The sequence below is a fragment of the Hirundo rustica genome, chromosome 12, assembly GCF_015227805.2.
Source record: "Hirundo rustica isolate bHirRus1 chromosome 12, bHirRus1.pri.v3, whole genome shotgun sequence".
In the NCBI taxonomy this organism is placed as follows: domain Eukaryota; kingdom Metazoa; phylum Chordata; class Aves; order Passeriformes; family Hirundinidae; genus Hirundo; species Hirundo rustica.
Window position 1 is genome coordinate 15981375 of NC_053461.1, and position 18290 is coordinate 15999664.

Here is an 18290-nt window from a genome sequence, read left to right on the forward strand (position 1 = left end):
TACAAGAAACATAAAATTATCATCTATCCACTTTTAAATTAACCCATCTTTAAATCCCACTACACAGAATTCTCCCAAAGAGCAGCAGTGGTGTAGCAGTCAACAAAGAAGATGATGATGTTTTATTTTTGGTGTGTGGGAAGAAACAGGTGAACTGTGACTGATAAAACAACACTTACCAGCACCAGGTATTCAACTACACCACTGACAGAATGGGAGAATCATAATCCACATTTCATCTGGTTTGATTATCTTGGGGTTTTTGTAACAGTTAGAAAGCCTGACATCTTGTCCTCCCTGTACACTCCACCTCCCAGAAAAGCAGGGGCACAACCAGAACCCTTTCACTCTCCAGAAGGTCCTGAGTGCCATAAAAACCACTCTACTGGAGTCACAGGCAAAAGCCAGGGCTGCCCTGTGACTGCAGGCTGTACATGGCACCAGGCACCAAGTCAGTTTTACAGGGAATCTGCAGGGTACCTGCCTTGCTGCCATATGTTCAGCTCTGAGTGAGACACCCAGCCCAGAACATTCCCAGTGCTTAATTTCAGGAGGACTCATTTAGGATAGCTGTGTTCTGTCAGTAAAGAGATATCCTTCATTGGCCTCTATACCAAAACACAATAAGCCCATTTACCTCTTAAAAAATTAACTGGAGCTTTAAAGACCTGATAATCCACATACCCCTACAAACAAGACTTGCACAGCACCTAACATGAAGAATAAGCTCAGCTTTGCACATTTCTACCATGTTTCTTCTCAACTGCTTTTTAAACTTTAGCACTTGTTTGGATACAGGACTGCAGACTCAACTGAAAATGTACAATATATTATTTGATTCTAGTCGAGAGGTTATGTAATCATTAGTGCAGACCTATTTATCTCCCTCTCTCCTTTCGTCATTCAGAAATTTAAATGTGATTTTCGAATTTCAATTGGCTTATCAAGTGCTCAATGACATCATGAGATCCTGTCTCCACTGAAAGGGATTTCTGCCTTTCTTCTTCCTTGAAGCCTCACTTCCTGTTCACTCTATCATGCAGTCCCTTCACAAAGCAGTAGCTTAAGTCATCAGATTTATTCAAAATAGCCTAAGCAGCTCTCATTGCCCCAGAGAGCACTTTGCAATTGGATGCCATTTTTACACACACTCTTACTGAAGCACGGTGTTAAACCTTGTGATTTTCATACCAATTTCTCTTCATATTCAGAATTGCTTTGTTCAACGCTTTATTTGCGGTGAGTTGTAACAACAATGACTCCTCCTCTGCTGGAGGCCAGCACAGCTGCCCCTCAGCTCCAGGTACTTGGTGTTACCTGGTACATAATACCTGTGTGTTCTCACCTCACTCCCCTGAGACACAAGGGCCCCATCTCTTCCCTCCCCACTCCCACAAAGCCAAGTAGCAAGCCAGTTCCTACTCACCAGGCTAATATAAGAGCAGTGGCAATTAGCAATATCCACTCAGCACAACCATCTGCTGAGGCTGCCACAAACCAGACATCTTTCCATGGCTTGTCCCCTGACTGAATTCATCATTGCACAACAGGCAGTTTTCCCTCGGTCAAGGAATGACCCTGCTAATAATATTTATCATCTCACAGATCTCAGACTGAAAGGTCACGTCATATTTCACAAAAATATCATAGTGAGCAAAAGCTAATAAATAAGAATAAATGTCCCTTCTTTTGCAGTGCCTTTTGACCAACTCAGCTAACAGACTCTGGACTGAGAAATGCTGGGAATAAGATTGGGAAGGCGCTCCCCAGTCACTTGCTAGCTCTGACAGGTGTGTGCCTGTGCTGGCCAGCACAGTGCAGTGATAGTATTTAAGTGTGCTGTTTGCATAAATTGCAGCCCAGCCACCAAGCCCCAGACAAGAAAATCTAAACCTGACCCCTGGCTCTGTTCTGCAGCTGAGACCTGTTGGCTCCCAAGACATGGAAGTGTTCACCATGCACACCCATCTCTTAAATGACAATAATCACAATTCCTTTGTAAAGCAGTTCGTGTTGCAGACAAACACCTTATATTGCTTTGATTTGGCTGCCAGAGGAGTCACCCCAGCAGATCACTGTTTATTTAAGCTGCAAATTTGGGGCAAAGCCCCTTCTCTTTTCTGGAGAGACAACACAGAGAAAGTGCTGAAGCACCTTTATTCCCTGGTAAACTGGTCCTCCTGCAGCCATAATTCTTTTTAATGCTGCTTCGATGCTGTTCTCACTACAGCCCAAAGAAAAATGGAAATGATTTTGCAAAAAAGCCCTACTCAGGTATTGGGTTTGATCCAGAATTCAGTCGATCCAAATCCCTTGACACTGGGGAAGGGTCAGGAAAATTCTTCCACAGTCACTACTGGATTAGATTTGTTGCCCCAGAAGAGGACATGTTTTCAGAGTAAACTCTCTTTTCTCTCTAGCTTGGCACAAACCATCATGTGATGGAGTCTGATAAAAGGATGTTTCATTACATTAGCATAGCAGACTTATTTGTCAGTTGCAGACTAATTATCTTGGCTCCTTGTTTGGGGACTGTGGCATCCCTGGCAGTAAATTGCATTTTGCTGAGGGCAGCAATTTTACTCCATTTCTAAAGAATGTCAACACAAAGTTGTGGGGTCTTTTATATTTCCAAATAAAATGTTAAAAATGCTGCATGGTGGGGGGAGAAAAAAAGCCCATCTGTCACAGTATTTCTGAATGAAATATCAAACTATTGCTTTTTTTCTATATAATTCAAACAACATTGAACATAGGTCTGATAATAAAACCCATTATATTGTCTCCATGTTTCTGAAACCTTGGAAGAAGAACAAAAAGCTGAAAAATTAACTCTGTGCAAGTAAATTATTAAACTCTATTGTCAGCAGCCATTCCTAAAAACAGACAACAGAGTTGGACACCCAGCCAAGCGAGTGACAACCCTAAAAAGCAACTTGCAGAGCAATCAGACTTTCTCCTAACAACATGCATTTAGAAACACTGAAAATGAAATCATCAGCTACATTTTTTTTCCTCAGTGACACAACAGTACTCACTCCAATGGAGTGCATGTAGAGAACAGCAAGCACCTCTTTCTGCATTCAAACTCTTTTAGATGAGAAATTTCAGTTGATTTCATTTTAGTTGGGTTTTTTTGTGTTTGTTTGTCTTGCTTTATTTTTTTTTTTTCCAGTTGGAAGGATACCAGCATCTGCTGAAAGGACTCAATGGACAGAAATCATTAGCATAGGCACAATTCATGCCAGGCATTTGTGTTGCTGGGGTGAGTTAAGCCAACTGACATCATATGCTCTCTTCACAAGTTATATTCTGACTCGATTTTAATATTTTCAATAAATTGTGTTTTCTAAAGACAAATCTGAGAACACTTAGTAACAAGTGTCAGTGCTGACACGAAGTCTGAAGATCTCCCTGTTTGATCTCCTCAGAAAAGGGCATCTCCTCAATGTGGCAAGTCAGGAGAGGCTTCATGTCCCATTCAGAGAGAATCCAGGGACACCAGGTTGGTGTCTGCTCTCTGTCAGCCTCCTGCAATGTGGAGGGAAATCTCCTAAATAAAGAAAGGAAGCTGTAGAAGAAGGGATATACAGAGCACAGAAGAGGCTCTAAGGTTTTACACCCAATCTGAAAATATAATGAACCCAAAAGGCTGCCTTGGTACATTTGGATTTTTGCTTTACAATCACTTACAATTTTGTTTTTGCTATCAGGCAAAACCAGCCAACGTGATGCAACGCCCTACAAATAGCTGTTAACACAGCCCAGGCCTGCTAAACACAGATCCTGCCATTCACCCCAGCTCATTTGTAACAGTTTGTGCAAAAAAGGCATCAAAATAAGTCGCTAATTCCAAAATATTCACTGCATCTTAAGATGCTACTTGAAGGAAACACAGGTATAAAACAGAACTGGTATTAGGAGGATGCAAGCAGGAAATAAAACTAAGAGAAATCTTGTCTCACACTTACCTGGTCATTATTTCTCAAAAATAACATAAATCAAAAGACTAGTGACCATTCATGGACTGCAAGACATATGGATGATATCCATGAGGAGAAAAAAACAGGTGGAAATAAAGAAAGGAAATAAATAAGTAGAGGCAGGCCAAACACTAAGCAACAGAACTGTTGATCCTAGAATTTTCCACTCAAAACTTCTGGCATTTCTGGAGGTATTGTTAAAGATTGCCACGCTGGAAGATAATGAATGTCAGGTGTAGCTTCCATCTCCAGTGTGATGAGGAGAGATTACCCTGCTGAAGCCTACAAGACATCTTTAATCTCCTGATTTAGAATCCGCTGTCTGCTATCAGTTGTCACTCTCCTGAAAGAATCCAAGAATGCTACCAAACACTGAAGAACAGATGCAGCAAAGAGCTACCAGCAGCAATCCCGAGGTGCTCTGCCAACAAAACACTTAAAGGTTAATAATAATAATAAAAAAAAAAAAAAAAAAAATTCCATCTCCAAGTTCTTCCATTATTAATTAAATTCTGGTTTCCAAGAAGAAATGCTTGCTCAAACATGTCCTTGAAACCAGGCACATCAACACCAGAAACTTTCAAAGTTAAAGTTGAGGGGCTGCTCTCTGGAGGGGAGAACATCAACCTTGGCATGAGAGCAGAGCTGGGCACTTCTTGGAGTCTGAGGGGACCAGGCACAAGGGGAGCATGTTTGATGCTACAACCAAGGATTGACAACAGATCTCCTGCTCTTAAACACCAGGTGAACATTTTGTACCCACCCACAGCCAAGTGGGCAGACGAAAGCCACCATGGGGAATCAGCCTCTGAACCCCTCTTCCTCAGGTAGCACAGACAAAACCAGAGAGCCTGACTCACCAGAAATTGCTGCCCATTTCCACAGACATTTATTCAAGCCCGTGCAGCCACCCATTTGGGATGAAAAGCCTTACAATTAGGTTGAAATGGGACTTTAAGTTTGGGGCAGGCTCTGCCCTGCTCTCCCAATCAATGTAACTGCAAGGCTGTGGCGACACAGCCCAGCACAAACGTGGTGATCAATAGAAGTACAGGCCCTAAAACTGTTTCCATCCCTCAAAATGGCAGTGATTTGGCAAGCACTAAATGGTGAATTCTGTGAGAATGACTGGTGTAAGCTTTAATAACGTCATAACTATGAAGTTTAACTTTTCTGCTGAGATATCTCCGGAGTGGGCTGGAAACTAAATCACAGAAGAATCACAAACTCCCACTTCAGTGGGGTCAGGACTTCATCTTAGGCAAGTCTTTTAATCATTTCAGAGCAAGGAACTCGATGCAAGTCCTTTACATCTCAATCTCTTGCCTTCATCACTCTGGCATCCATCCTGCCAAGGACTCAGTGTTTGACCTCCATGTAAACCCAGAACAGAGCACGTGCTGCTCTTTGTTGCATCACTTCACTCAAGTGAACACCAAGGACAAGATCTTTTCCATTCTATTTGTGGATTTACACTTATCCAAACATTTCTTTCTGCACAAGACTATCCATTTGCATTGTAATATTTTTTTTTTTCTTCTGTTATCAGATCTAAGTTTGGGAGAAGTAGCTTTACAAGAAAAGACACGGAGTAAAGAAAGCTTTCCTGCTTAGAATTTTGGTTGATGGAATATAAAGATTATCATTTACAGAAGGTGGGAGCTACAGAAAAAAAATGATGGTGTCAATGTAAAATGACTAAAATAAAGACAATATTTTCACAAGCTTTCCCCAATGGCTTTAAAATAAGGTCACTTTGATACTGCAGGAAAGAGCTTGATACCAACCTCCTGCTCTACAGTTTGACACACTGGGCTTGGCCATTTGTATTAAATAAGACTCTGTCTTCTTTTTATTACAGAATTTCCCCCCCACACACACACACGCACTTTTGAAACAATGACATTTGATATATAAACCTGCACATTTACCAGCCTGTCTGCAATTCCTCCCCTCCCACCCCTCAACTCCCAGGAATACACAAATCTTTTCATATACAATCACATTCCACGCAGCTAAGGTGTACGTTCTTGGAAAACGATGCCAGAAGCTACATTTCACCCTATAAAAGAGTAAACCAACACTGAATTGTTATTTACTGGTAACACAGCTATGCACCTAATTTGAAGTCATTGTCAAAGTCTGTCACGTATGTTAAAAACTCTCACTGTTATTTAAGGGGGGAAAAAAAAAATATTTCTTATGCTTTTTTTCTCCTCAGAAATAAGTATACCAGCAAACTTCACAGACAGAATTCTGCTCCTTTTTGTCTTAAAGGGAACCTATTTCTCAGGTGAATTGCCTTCCCTACCTTATTACTTGAAGAGATTACAGTCTGGGTTGTATATTGTAGCTACCCTGTATTTAGAAGCCGGGTAATAAAGCACATAAATAGCACACTGAATAAAACATTAAGACATAAAAGGAGTTAAACAGAACAAAGGGCTAAAGCTTATTGTGCAGTAACCACGTCTGACCCGTGGAAATACGAAGGACTCATAATTCTAGTTAGCAAAATGCAGAGTTGGGATTTAAATCAGGAGGAAGCTGGCGGTGCCTGAGTGCTGGAGCCCCTTCCACAGCCTTGCAGGGCCCTCTGGTGGAAATGGGAATCCATCTCAGGGCTGCCCAACAGCACTGCCAGCAAAAATGATGCTCCAACCCCAAAATAAGGGCAGAAAAAGCAGCATGGGTTGTCCCTGTTCTCTTGAAAGCAGCAATATTCCTAATACAAAGCCGCATTTTTCAGCTCTCCTTTAAGAAGATTGAACCCTGGAGCGTTTGTAAGTAAAGAATTTTTCCTCTGACTCCAGTCAGACAGAGTCTGTCCATGAAACCCTGAAAGTAGGGAAAAGAAGGCCTTAAAGTTGTGAAAAAACTGCAGTTGATGTGGAACACTCTGCCCAAAAATTTCGACCCTTCAGCAAAGCTGGAAGCATTTCAGGTGAGCATCATCACATAAAAGAGTCTCAAAAAATCCAAGCTGCACCAGTAATTCATGACAGAAACTGCTCAGCTGGCTGTGCCAGCTCAGGGTCTGTGGGACCTGCCCTCACATGAGCTGACCTGACAAAATGTCTTTTCAATGCTTCTTCATTTTTGACTTAGAGCTGTGACATGGAAACAAATCTTTTCTGGTACTGAATGTGTGTTGTTTCATCCAGCACAGCATGGAATTGATTCATTATATTGGTATTAGGTATTCAAGAGCCTGAAATACTGCCCAATTTAAAAAAAAAAAAAAAAAAAAAATGGTGCTTATGCTTCCCTTAGTTATTGTCAGGGCAAAAGAGAACTCTTCAGAGGGATATTCACAGCAACAAAGTCAGATGAACACTCTCATGATTCTTCTCCACACAGATATACAAGGAGGTTGCTAAAACCATCTGCACAAGCAGCATCTGCAATGACCTAATGGTGATGAGAAGGAAAATTTCTCCTCTGCCTTTTGACTCTATCAGTCAGAGCAATGACAGTGTTCCAGTGAAAACCAGGCTGTGGCCCCCAAGATGGATTCAGGATCCAAACTGCTCCAAAGGCAGCACTGGCTTGCAGGATTGAACAGTCTCTCCCCTGGGGGGTATTGGATGGTGGTGAATATTTCACAGAGCAAAAGGAAGAACCAGGTCTGTCTTACACTTCACTGCAGTGAAGAGGCCTCCATTGTCAAAGGGATTTCTCAATGCCATGCTCTCCCACTTTTCAGGAGCAGGATGGCTATTGGGTCCATGAGATCCAGTCTCTGTCCCTGCCTGAATAGGGCAGACAGTTGTCAAATGTCATTTATTCAGGTACCATCTAGTGTGACCCAGGTCAATAATTATCTTTTCCCAGATTAGGCTCCTTAAAAATGGCAGTGTTTTGAAAAGAAAAAGTCGATTCCCACTTTTCATTTTAAATTCTCTTGTCTGCTCTTAATTAATAAAGTTTCTTAGCTGTAGCGAGTACACATTTATTTAAAGGCCCTGATGATATCAAGTAAATCACTTGAAACACATTGATTTTCAGGAGCAGACACAACCTGTTCTTAAAAACCAGCTCCTCTCAAAGCATCCCAGGCTGGGCACCTCACACCTCCCAGCTCAGCAGGTACCTGTCAGATGAGAGCTGCTGAACCTAAAGGATAAAGCCTTTGCTGAACCCAAAGCTTGGAATTATTCCTCTAATGTTCTTCAGGACATTCTACATTGAAAAATGTGAATGCTGCCTATTGACTGCAAAAATTTTATCCCAATTGCTATCCAAGAACGTGCTAATTTGTATGAAATAAATGAGGCTAATTATTTGCTTTCCACAAAACAGGCTCTGCTAAAAGCTCTGAATTATTTGTTTTCCCAATGAGCAAGGCAGCACCTTGCTCACATAATAGATTCCATCAGAGATTTGAATATCCATTAGAAGGTCAATCCATGTGCTCTGTCAAGCAGCAAAGATAAGATGAGACTGGGAAATGCAGGCCCCTTGAGGACAGATCCCTAAACACTCTGTGGTGCCAAGAATCACATGTAGGGAGTTGGAGAACCAAAAATGGGATCACTGCTTCATCTACCACCTGGAATCAAAGTGGTATGGGGGCCACTTCAGTGTACAAAGGTGGGAAACTCACATTTGGGGAAGAACAGGACACCACAGTCTGAAAAGGTGCATGAAGGCTCCAGCTTCAAGGGTGCCCATTTGAAAAACAGCTCCACAGTTGGACCAAGCTGTTGATGAGGAGCAGAACCTTCTTTTGTCTCAGCACACAAATAATGCTTAAAGTCGAGCAACATGACTGTGTCTGTAGTACCTCTTTGATAGGGTGGGAAGAACTCCTGGTGTCAGTTTATGGTATGCTCTCAAGCATTCTAAAATTTTATGTAAAAAAATATTGCAGTGATTTACATAATACACGGTGCTCATCAAACAAGCCCACAACACAAGATCACTGCTGCCTTATTACAGGTATTTCCCTTAGGTACGCAGGCAAAGTGCATCCGGAAAGGACAAAAATAACATTTCTTCTGACAAGACCACTCCCCAAAATGACAAAAGGTGCAGAAGGCTCCTCTCCAGGTTTTTCTGCAGTCAGCTCTGAAATGCTCTGCTATTAACTCGTGACTGCACACAGACCCCTTTCCTCATGGAAGCGATACAATTCCCAGAACAAAGCAGCAATATGGGTCATCCCCCACGGCTGCATTCACTGAAAACACTCCTTAGGCTTTTGCCTCATGATTCAGTTACTCTCCAAAAACTGTGGCTGTATTTTATAGAAAACAAGAGTGTTGCACAGCCAGGGAAAGCAGAGCTGGTGATGGGGGAAGGCAAGGAGGAGGTTTTGTAGCTCTCAGAGACACAGCAGCTATGCGCAGGTCAGCCAGTCCTGCTTGCCAGACCTGAAGATATTTTGGTGAGCACAGGAGGAGCCTTCAGCTCCTACCTAGACAACCACTGGAAGCAGCCAGGAAAGAGATCAATAGTTTGTCTCTTCTGGAGGATGGAGCCTCTACCAAATGCATCCTCACTTCCCAGCCCTGAGGGGAGTGGATGCTAACATTAGACCTGGACCCACAAGAGTCTGGCTCAGAGCTGAGGACATTGCATATGGATTTGAGGACTAACACGTAATTTAAGGATAGGGCCACATCACAAAGAGCAACTCTTGCAGAAACCCCCACGCCAGCGTGAGGCTGACCATGGTGCTGAAAACGCAGAGCCATTGTGGAGCTTGCAGACAGATTTTGGCCTCTTCTGAAATGCAGCACTGACACAAGAGGTATTTGGTTACCTCACCCCTCTCTCCAGTGGGATCAAAGGTGGCACAGTCTTATCACAGCTATCCCACTTTATTTAGGCCTTCCATGGATACCTTTGCATTAGCACTGGTCCATCTCTATCTCTTTCTGCTTTCAAGCTGAACTCTGCATGATCCGACCAGAGATGTTGCTACAAAAATCCAGTCTGGAGGGCAACATAGCTTGTCCTGATCTTTTTTTTTTGGCATTTATAATATGATAATGCATCATGCCTGGTCGGTATTGCCCTACTACAATAGTACATCCCTTAAATTCAAGTGTTTTTTCACTATGCCAGTTGGGGAAAGGAGAGTATCACAGGCTGATCTAAGCACAGGTCAGAATTTGCGCCAGTCAGTGAGAGAACCTGAGTCTGAGGGCTTCGATTTATTGCCCACCAGAGCAAATGATACTGCTGTAAAGTCGGTTGATAACGACAGGATTAAGAGGGTGAAGGTAAAGATACATCTCAGAACGTCTTTGGATAAGGATAAAGCAAAATTACACAAACAAATCCCAGAGGCCTAGCAGTCATGAAGTCACTCCAAAAACCTCCCGCTGAGCTTCAGTACATAAATAATGAGAAAAAAAGCCACGGATATTTACAATAACTCTTTTTTTTTTTCCTTGTCGGTTGTGTATTTTTAACCTATTGCACTGATTACAACATGCTGTCAAGAGCCTCATCAATTATCCATTGCTAGAAAGAGAGCTCTAACATGCTGCAAGTGGTATTAATTGGTCTCAGTAGCACATAATGAGTTTAAAAGCTCCTACCTGTGTGCCCCCGGGGATGGTGACTAGAGGCGGACAACAATTTACAGCAGACCATTAACACATAGACCAGAAAGAGCCAGTCAGACAGAAGCATTGATTTGGCACAGAATCTCATCCTGGAGGCAGAAAAGGAAGCAGTTGAGTGAAAGAGCAATGCGAGTAGGGAATAACATAAAAATGATGTGGGGAAGGAAAAGCCAAAAGGACGCCGAAGAATAACTAATGTGGCTTATTGCAAGGCAACGCTCACAAAAATCACATTCATTACTTGGTTGGGATCAATTCTTTGTTAAGGACATTTTATAATCAGAAGCAATGTCTATCACACATCACATTACCCACAAACACATGTTTGTAATAACACATTATGAGTGCAATGAATCTGAGATAAGGGACGGGCTCTTTTGTCCTTTACTAAGATCCTGCCACACTCAAATTTAAACATACATATTTATGAGTTGTGCTACTACTTTTAAACTGGACCTCCCCCAATGACAGGAAAAAGAAAAAAAAAAAAAAGTCATTTTTACTTAACACCTCTCAGGACATATTTACTAAAGCTACCAACTCCCCTGTAGCCATGCACAGGACTTGACTGGGTCTCCCAAAACCACAACATTTGGGAGATTTCCTGGCTATCATCCAGTTTGCTGAGGGTAAAACATTTACAAAGCAGCACCTCAGTCAAACATGCAAGGACTCACTTCTCTACCAGGGCCTTGGAAACTGCATTTCAGAAAACATTTGCTCTAAAGAAAGTGTTGTTACTCTTATTCGTGTTATTCCTAAAACTAAGATCCCAAATCCTCCGTAATTTTTCTGCAAATATCTACAATTAAATCCCTCAATAGCTTATGTTATGCCATTCATCATATAGAAAGGGAATCTAATCATCTTTTTAAACTCAGTTATGATGATTTATTGCTTGCATGATACATAAATGAGTGTTATGTAGCTGAACCCTTGATACCATGTTACACACTTTCAGCAAATTCTGCAAGCAGGAATACATCAAATTAATTAAAGGCAATTTATAGATTTGCATAAGTTGAAGCAAATACTGTTTTCATGGCAGTGACGTTAGTCTGCAGTTAATCAGCAGGCTGGGATTCGGGCAAGCTTATCACGAGTTTATTTGCACCAAAATAGTAGTTTTGGTTCCTTTGAGAACTACTTTCCCTCTGCAGATTCCAGTTCTGAGTCTTCCAAGTATTTTCTAAAAAAAAATTCTCTGTAGATCTCAAAAATACCTAAGACTACTCAGCTAATCCAATGTTCAGGTGCTGAAAACACAAGTTTATAAAAAGAAATCCCAAGCAACACATGCTTTAGACAGCTTTACTATCACAACCAGATGACACACTTGGATGTTGTTTAAATTTGATAAACATCTACCAAATAAACCAAATCAGAGACCATGTTTTCTCATTTAAAATTGCTTGCACAATCTCCTTTTTCACACTTTGCAAAACAACATTTTTTCTCTAATTGTAGATGTTGATGAAGGCCAAACAAATAAAAAAAATGCACTTATTAATATTACAAGTTAAGAGACCAGAAGTCTGCTGCACATAAGTATATTTTAACAACAAATACTGGTTTCTACTTCAGAAAAGAAATACTTTCATGCAAACCCCAGCACCTTCAGCTTCCAATTTTTTTTAATTACATAAATATTGAGGGGAAAAAAAAAACCAAAAAAACCAAAACTCACCATGTCTTCAGATTTCAGAGAATGAAAATTCTACATAAAGAAGCCACACTTTAAGCACTAATTTGGCAAAACTTCACTTTTTCTGGCTTTAAGAAGATGTTCTGTTTTGAGCCCAATATATTGCCACCCTGAATACAGAACAAACAGCCTAACGGCCTTTTACAGCTGTATTTAGGACAATTCTATGAGCATGAACCAAGCCCAGAAGATAAACACATCAATGCTCCTCACCTACCCTATGAGTACCCTCTTCTGGAGCACTCCCAGAATAATTCAGAGCAGCTGAACCTAACTCACCTCTTGCATCCAGCTGAACCACATAATGTCACTGCAGCTTATAGGATTGAGTCACTGTGAAATCAACATAAATATCACTATTGCTGTTGATCCAGTATTAGCCTAAGAATACTGCCTGGTGAGTTCTAAAATCAGTGTACCATTCTAGATATTGGTCATCCAAATCTTTCCCAGGTGACTGAACCTTCCTCTTTTTTTTTTTTTTTTTTTTTTTTTTTTTTAGGAGAGGGCTGAATTTAACTTTAGTTTTCTTGGCCTCTCTGTGAGAAACACACAGGTTAAAGCTCCTGCACCAGTTATCACTGAATAGGATGCCATCATCTGCTCAGCTTCCAACCCCATCCTTCTGTTGCTCTAAATGTAAACACTCAGATCTGCTCCAAGTATCAGCGGATACTTCACTCTGATATATCACCATGAGGACAGAAACCTTCCTCCAGATTTCCTGGATTTAACCTGTGGAATTAAACACCCCAGCTCAGGCATTCTGAACATGCCGTTTCTGGTGGGGCTTGCTGGAAGGGACAGGTGTGATGATGGACAGGTCCCAAATCATGCATCATAAGCTCAACAGCTGCTGTTTCAGCACTTAAGTGGACCCAGGCGTTCCCACCATTCCCAGTGCAGCAGCCAAACTGCTCTCAGTGGAAATGGCCATGCACTGACCTATTTTCCAAAGTTTTCCCCAGCCGAGTTTGACTCTTTTGAGACATTAAACAAGGAATGTGAAAGCAGGGCTCATCAGGTTGACAGGGTAACCTTACCCCTGTGTAAGAATGTTCAAGTCCAGGAATAAGTGTATCACTACAAAGCATCCACTGGGTCAAATCCAAACTGAAAGGCTGCTAAAAGCACCCGGTACCATCCCAATGACACATCTGCAGACTTCAGTCTGCCTTGCAGGTAGACAGGAGTAAGTTTTCAGCCTGCTAATGTAAAGAAATACAAGAGGATCTTTGAAAAGGCAGAGAAGAAATGAAATTTGGCAGACAGATGCAGCAAGGGGTGCTGAGCCCTTCAGCGTCAGTGGGCTGCCGCTTTCAGAAATGTCAAGCCTTCATTCTCTATTGGATTCAAGTGGATATTGTTGCTAACCAGAACAGTGAATCTTCAGTGTCATTCGAAAGATAAAAAGTGCTCTTACCTTGGGGACTTTGCAAGAATTTTGTTCCAGTCAAACACAATTATTTCAGTGTGTTTTTCATAGTTATTCCAGATTCCCATTTGCAACAGCAAATAAGCCTTTCTGCATCTCAGAATTTTTCCTTCACTTCGGGGACCTAGAAATAAAGCCACATTACACTGCAATTAATGTCTGGAGAGGTGCTGTAAAACACATCTTTGTCACCAAAATCTTAGTTTCACAGTGCCATCTACAGTGCAATCCGGGGCAGAAGGCAGCGGTTGCATTCCTCTTTTCTTTCTGGGAACAGAGAGGCAGCTCTGAGGTATCACTACATCCACCAAAGGCAGAGTTTGCTGGACTACAGAATGTGTGCAGCTCACTGGGGCCTCATCACCACCCAGCTGCTGGGAAAGCTCTAAGGTCTAAGACTGCACCACAGTGCAAACACATTTCCACATTTCCACGTGGTTCCATGAAGCCCCCAACAGTTTGAAGCATACCCTATTAAAGATAGTGGGGAAAATCTCTCATTGTCTTCATAAAGTTTTGGTCCAAGCCCTTGGAGCTTGCCTCAGCAGCAGAGGGTCACATCCGCAGGAGAGTGTCTGGGATTCTGTATCACTACACCCTCTGACCCTGCTGCCTCTGCTCGCTCCCAGCATCACCTCACACCCAGCCCACCTACAGCCAGGAGTCACACTTGGAAATCTCCATGTGGAAACACTTTTACAGCAGCACTGACACACGTTCTGCAGAACAAGGAGCTCAAGCACTCCATTTCATGGACGTTCAGGCCTCTTTGCTTTTGCTGTTTACAATTGTTCTCTCACTTCTATCCGTGTGCACAACTTGACCTTGTGCTATTGAAAACACGACACTGAGCAATTTGTGAGAGCAATAATAATGTGGTCTTCACCCACACAGCGATCACAATAACCTTTCCTCATCTTATCCACTATTCTTTCCATTTCACCCCTCCTCTGATCAATTAGAAATCTGCTTTTAAGGAACACAAAATTGCAGCACCAGGTTGGAGGGCAGAGCATGTCTGGGGTCATAAAAGCACACAGGCAGACACCTTTCAGCAGCTCACGACAGGAAAGCCCTGGCTCAACACACGCACAGAATCACAGAACCTTCCAGACACGGGTTGGAAGGGACCTTAAAGCTCATCTTGTTCCAAACCATGGGCAAGGACACCTTCCACTGGACCAAGTTGCTCGAAGCCCCATCCAACCTGGCCTTAGCAGCCCCTTTTTGTTCAGAATGCCATGAGAAAATAGAGTAATTGCTGGAATCAAAGAGGTGCCAGGCCAGCAATCCATAATTAACCACATTTTACTCTCTTCGCTTTCCAAGGGGGAGTTCCAGGGTGAGCCAAAATCAGCAGTTCTATCAGATCAGCACTGGAAATCAAAATAAAACCTGGGCAAAGAGCTGTCTTAAGAAAAAGCATTACCATCCTTTATTAATCCTTTCTTCCACAAATACACATAAAATAAAAAATAAAAAAATCAAACAACAGTGTGCCTCAAAAGACCTATTAAGAAGAAGCAAACAAACAGGATTTTCAATACAGCATTGACTGACTGAAATGGTTATGTGGTCCATTTTTACCCATTTCATAACAGGACAGGTAGATAAATACATTCTTACAGAGCTCCTGTAGAAATCAATACTGCAATACACTAACTTGGGTTTTAGCGCTTATCTGTTCCATAATTTTTATTAGGGAGGAAAATAAAACCCCGTGCAGATGCATCTACAGGTAAATACAAACATCAGTGTAGCCTGTTCTGTAAACACATGTTAAACACTGGTAAAAGGCAAGGGAGTATTGATCAGTCCAACTCGTTCTAATTAAGCGGATGCAGCGAAAGTGACAGATGATATTTCCACTTGCATATCTCCAGGCTTTCCAATGCCCTCCAGGCAGCGATATTCCTTTAAAAAATAGAGTTGTATTAGGGGAGATTAAGGTAAACTCCTGAAACCAGCTTCAGCTGGTTTATGTCAATAAAGGAGACAGATCAGAACAGAAACAAGAGGCTCACCTGGTTAATAACTAAAAGGAATTCCAGGCTTTTCATGGCAAAAGCACGCTTTGTGTGCGTTTTGTGAACAGTGGGTTTAACTGCTGGCCCCTGTCTGGTCTCAGGGTGATATATTGCTTTGGAAAACAGAGCTGCTTGTTTGTTTTTATACAATGAGCTCTGAACAGTGAGCAGCTGGACCCCACCTCCATCTCCAGCAAAGATACAGAAGAGGAGAGGCAATGGGAGAGGGGAAGGGCTCCACTGTCAGTATTTGTGCATGGACTGGCCACAAGCAGCTCGTGCTTTGCACAGGAGTACCCCAGAGGTTACAGTGCTCCCCTGGGTCAGTATTTAGGGCAAAAAAAGATTGTGGGTTCTGGGATCTGGAGGGAATTGCCACGGTCAGGTCTGCTGCGCCTCGGTCCCAGCAGAGTCTGCTCTCTGTGCCTCTGCACTCCAGTAAAATGGGCACAGACAGCATTTCCCTGTGCCAGGGAAGTGTTTCAACAACAGAAACAATAAAGGTCTAAACTTATTTGAAATCTGTAGAGGCACTGTATAATTCCTTTGACAGATGGAATAAGATAACACTTTAAATTAGGTGCATTTCCTACCAATATTTACATGTTGTAAAATTCTTTTTACAGCTACTTTCTGCAAAGAATAAATTACCAAACCATTTTGTGCCATCTTTTATAATAAGCTATTAAATAATTTAGAAAACCTCCTTTCATTAAATATTTAAAAGGCCTTAATTTCTCCATTCTAAATAATTCCTCACTTAAAATACAACTGTGCATCTCTGAAAGACTCCTCTTCTGTAAAGCAAGGGGTGAGAAGGAAAGAAATTTGGGGACCACATACTGTTCAGGGGATTTGCCAGCCTAACTTTAACCCTGCTGTCAGGCTGGCCAAACTCTTATCTCATACTGAATAAAGGACAAAGGCAAAATAGAGCAAATTCTGACATTTCTTAGAAGAGGGGAGAAAAGATCTGGTCAGGTCGCAGTGTGCATTTGGAAACTGCTGCTGTTTGATGGGAACTAGAGACAAAAGAGAGAGATAAAGCAAACACCTACACACTGGCTGACCAACCCTGAGCCCCATTTTGGGGCTAAATCACTGTGCACAGTAAGCATTCTGTGACAGTACATGAAGAGGGGCTTATAAAAAAGAGGAAGAGCAACTTTTTACACAGGCAGGTATTGACAGGACAAGGAGAAACGGTTTTAAATGAAAAGAGGAGAGATTTATATTAGATGTAATATAAAAGTTTTTCCCTGTGAGGGTGCTGAGGCCCTGGCACAGGGTGCCCAGAGAAGCTGTGGCTGCTCCTGGATCCCTGGCAGTGTCTAAGGCCAGGTTGGACAGGGCTTGGAGCAACCTGGGACAGTGGAAGGTGTGCGTGCCGTGGCAGGGGGTGGGACAGGATGGGCTTTGAGGTCACTTCCAGCCCAAAGCATCCCTGATTGCGCGCTGCTGCTGCCCCGTGGGCTGGGGCCGTTCCAGGGCCGCGGGTGGGTCACTGTCCCTGCCGGGGTGCGGGGACCACGGGTGAGCGATGTCCTTGTCAGGGCGCAGGTGGCTGATGTCCCTGTCACGACACAGGCGGCTGATGTCCCTGTCGCGACATAGGTGGCTGATGTCCCTGTCGCGACACAGGCTGATGGCCCTGTCGCGACACAGGCTGATGTCCCTGTCGGGACACAGGCTGATGGCGCTGTCCCTGAGCGGGGCCGCTCCCGGCGCTTCCCGAGGATCCATCGGGGCGGTGCTGCCCCCTGGCGGCCGCGCTCCCCTCTCCATGAGGAGAGGCTTTGTGCATTCGCAGCTCCTGGCAGCGCTCGGGAATCTCACCCGGAATCTCACCCGGAATCTCACCCGGAATCTCACCCGGAATCTCACCCGGCATCTCACCCGGCATCTCACCCGGAATCTCACCCGGAATCTCACCCGGCATCTCACCCAGCTCTCACCCTGCCAGCCCCGCTCCCTGCGCCCCGCGGAGCCCCCCGGCCCGGCCCGGCCCGGCCCGGTTCTCCCTGCAGCAGCGCTGCTCGGTGCCGGCCCAGTTGGCCGGGACAATTAGCGCCTGTCATTAATCACATTCATCACATGGCCTTCCCCTCACGGTATCCTCCAGGTGCCCTCCAGGCCCAGCAGTGGGGGCATGCAGGCCAAGAACGCGTCTCGCATCCTGGATTTGGTCGCTTAACCCTCCCAGAAATCTGCATCAGCTCCCGTAACTGCAGGAGAGTTAACTCGATCTGAGGCTTGGAGTGTCAGTAAATCCACCTCGGCCGAGTTATTCCAAAGTTAATTAACCTCACCTCAGACACTGCACCCTCCAGCCCGTACCTCCTGAGACATTCCGGGTGTTTTCCCAGCTGGCACATCCCACGGGGATGTGTCAGGCTTTTAAAGGCCCCGGTTCTGCCAATCCTTACTTACACCAAGTAAAGGTTACACCAGGTAGGAAGGGATTGTGCAAACTGAGGGGGGACACGAAGTCACCCTGCGGTACAATCACAGAGTCACAGAAGGGTTTGGGTTGAACAGGACCTAAAAGCCCATCCCATTCCA

General features: G+C 43.4%; 1 protein-coding gene across 2 annotated transcripts in view; it reads right to left on the minus strand.

Moving 5' to 3' along the window:
• TAFA4 (TAFA chemokine like family member 4) overlaps positions 1-18290 on the minus strand; it is a 69716-nt gene that overhangs the window by 30336 nt on the left and 21090 nt on the right. Inside the window, exons 3-4 of one of the 2 annotated variants that reach the window (XM_058422269.1) lie at positions 13690-13825; positions 10535-10650 (exon numbers count right to left, since the gene is read on the minus strand). In XM_058422269.1, the coding sequence (XP_058278252.1) occupies positions 10535-10650; positions 13690-13769 (196 nt within the window). In that variant the 5' untranslated portion in view covers positions 13770-13825. Of the gene's footprint in view, positions 1-10534; positions 10651-12248; positions 12480-13689; positions 13826-18290 lie in introns of those variants that run through there. The other variant, XM_040076618.2, reaches the window with a different exon arrangement.